This window comes from Pteropus vampyrus, unplaced genomic scaffold, assembly GCF_000151845.1.
Source record: "Pteropus vampyrus isolate Shadow unplaced genomic scaffold, Pvam_2.0 Scaffold391, whole genome shotgun sequence".
Classification (NCBI taxonomy): Eukaryota; Metazoa; Chordata; class Mammalia; order Chiroptera; family Pteropodidae; genus Pteropus; species Pteropus vampyrus.
The window spans coordinates 75,427-77,267 of record NW_011889172.1 but is presented as its reverse complement, the minus strand read 5'-3'; the positions used below and the strand labels follow the sequence as shown (position 1 = coordinate 77,267).

At 40.3% G+C, this 1,841-nt stretch overlaps 1 protein-coding gene and 1 pseudogene across 1 annotated transcript in view; both read left to right on the top strand.

The window, feature by feature from the left end:
- LOC105305647 (olfactory receptor 18-like) overlaps positions 1 to 843 on the top strand; it is a 14,643-nt gene extending 13,800 nt beyond the window's left edge. Inside the window, exon 2 of the mRNA XM_023523418.1 lies at positions 1 to 843. This exon is cut by the window's left edge and continues 3 nt beyond it. Coding sequence (XP_023379186.1) covers positions 1 to 843 — 843 coding nt within the window.
- Positions 844 to 1,587: 744 nt separating this feature from the next.
- Positions 1,588 to 1,841, top strand: part of LOC105305646 — a 6,307-nt pseudogene continuing 6,053 nt past the window's right edge.

Genomic DNA, 1,841 nt, shown 5'->3' with positions numbered 1-1,841 from the left:
CTCTTCCTGTCCATGTACCTGGTCACCATGCTGGGGAATCTGCTCATCATCCTGGCTGTCAGCTCTGATTCCCACCTCCACACCCCCATGTACTTCTTCCTCTCCATCCTGTCCATGGCTGACATTGGTTTTAGTTCTTCCACCATCCCCAAGATGATTTTAGACATCCAAACTCACAGCGGAGTCATCTCCTATACCGGATGCCTGATTCAATTGTCTTTTTTTATTCTTTTTGGATGTCTGGACAGTACACTCCTAACTGTGATGGCCTATGACCGGTTTGTAGCTATTTGTTACCCTCTGCACTACCTGGTCATCATGAATCCCCGCCTCTGCAGCCTGCTGGTTCTAGTGTCCTTTTTGATCAGCCTTTTGGACTCTCAGCTGCACTGCTTGTTGATGTCACAACTTTCCTTTTGCACAAATGTGGAAATTCCTCACTTTTTCTGTGACCCTGCTCAACTCTTCAAGTTGGCCTGTAATGATACCTCCACCAAAAACATGTTAATCTATATTTTCAGTGTCATCTTTGGTGGAGTTCCACTCTCAGGGATCGTTTTCTCTTACTATAAAATTGTTTCCTCCATTCTGAGAGTCCCATCATCAGGTGGGAAGTATAAAGCCTTTGTCACCTGTGGTTCTCACCTGTCAGCTGTCTGCTTATTTTATGGAACAGGCATTGGGTTGTACATCAGTTCGACTGCTTCACATTCTCCGAAGAAGGATGCTGTGGCCTCAGTGGTGTATACGGTTGTTATCCCCATGCTGAACCCCTTTATCTACAGTCTAAGGAACAGGGACATCAAGAGAGCCTTGCAGAGGCTCCTCAACAGAACAGCATAGTTTCAACACTCCCTTTCCCCATTTTTTGGTCTCTGGATTAGAAATTACTGCAAAACCAAACATTTGGAATAGGTAAACATACTTCTTTTGGCACACAATTTTTGTAGCTCATGGTTTTCATTTCTTTTGATCAATTATATCTGAAAGTTGCTTATTTTGGCACATCGTTGATGGGATTAAGGGGTTATTTTGTGGTCCTATGTATGTCAAAATCACTGCACTATTGAGTTTAATTATAACTATGGATTCATATGTATTTGTCACCTATGATCCAGGCATCCTGCAGAAATTTACAATTTTCTTTTTATACATAACTATATATGATTCACAACCATTTTCACCATCCATGCCTATTTCAATAAAACTTTGGTTTTGTTCAAATTCAGACTGCCCAAGCAGTCTAAAATGTCTCAACACTCATACTTCCTTCTCCAATTCTTCTCTATACTCCTGCTATGTGGTCATTTGGGCTCCATAACAATTTCCTCTGCCATGCAAGTTACCCTTTCCATATGTGGAAAGTTTCTGTAATTTTGTATGGAAAGTTTCTGTAATTTTGTCCTTACAAAGGTAGATTCTGAAAGCCAGAAGTGAGACAACTGAGCCTAATTCATTTCTGATCCCCCAGAGCATATACTTTGTTTGGCAGAGAACAACAACAATCTCTGTTAAATCCTGAATAAACTCTTGGACTCAGAAGCAGAGCACAGTGCTTTCCTTCCTGGACTGTCATTCCTTCCAGCAATGGGTCATAGGGCTGGACAGAAGATAAAACAGTGCTTGTATGTATCCATGTCACAGGATTTCTAAGAAACCTATTATTTTGACATTTAATAGAATCTACAACATTTAAATATAAAGAAAAGGGGACAAATATTTGGTGACAAAAGCTAATCTAACTCTGGGTGAACACACAATGCAATGTACAGATGAGTTTCTGTTGAATGATACACTTGAAACATATTTGATTTTGTTAATCAATGCCACTCCACCAATTT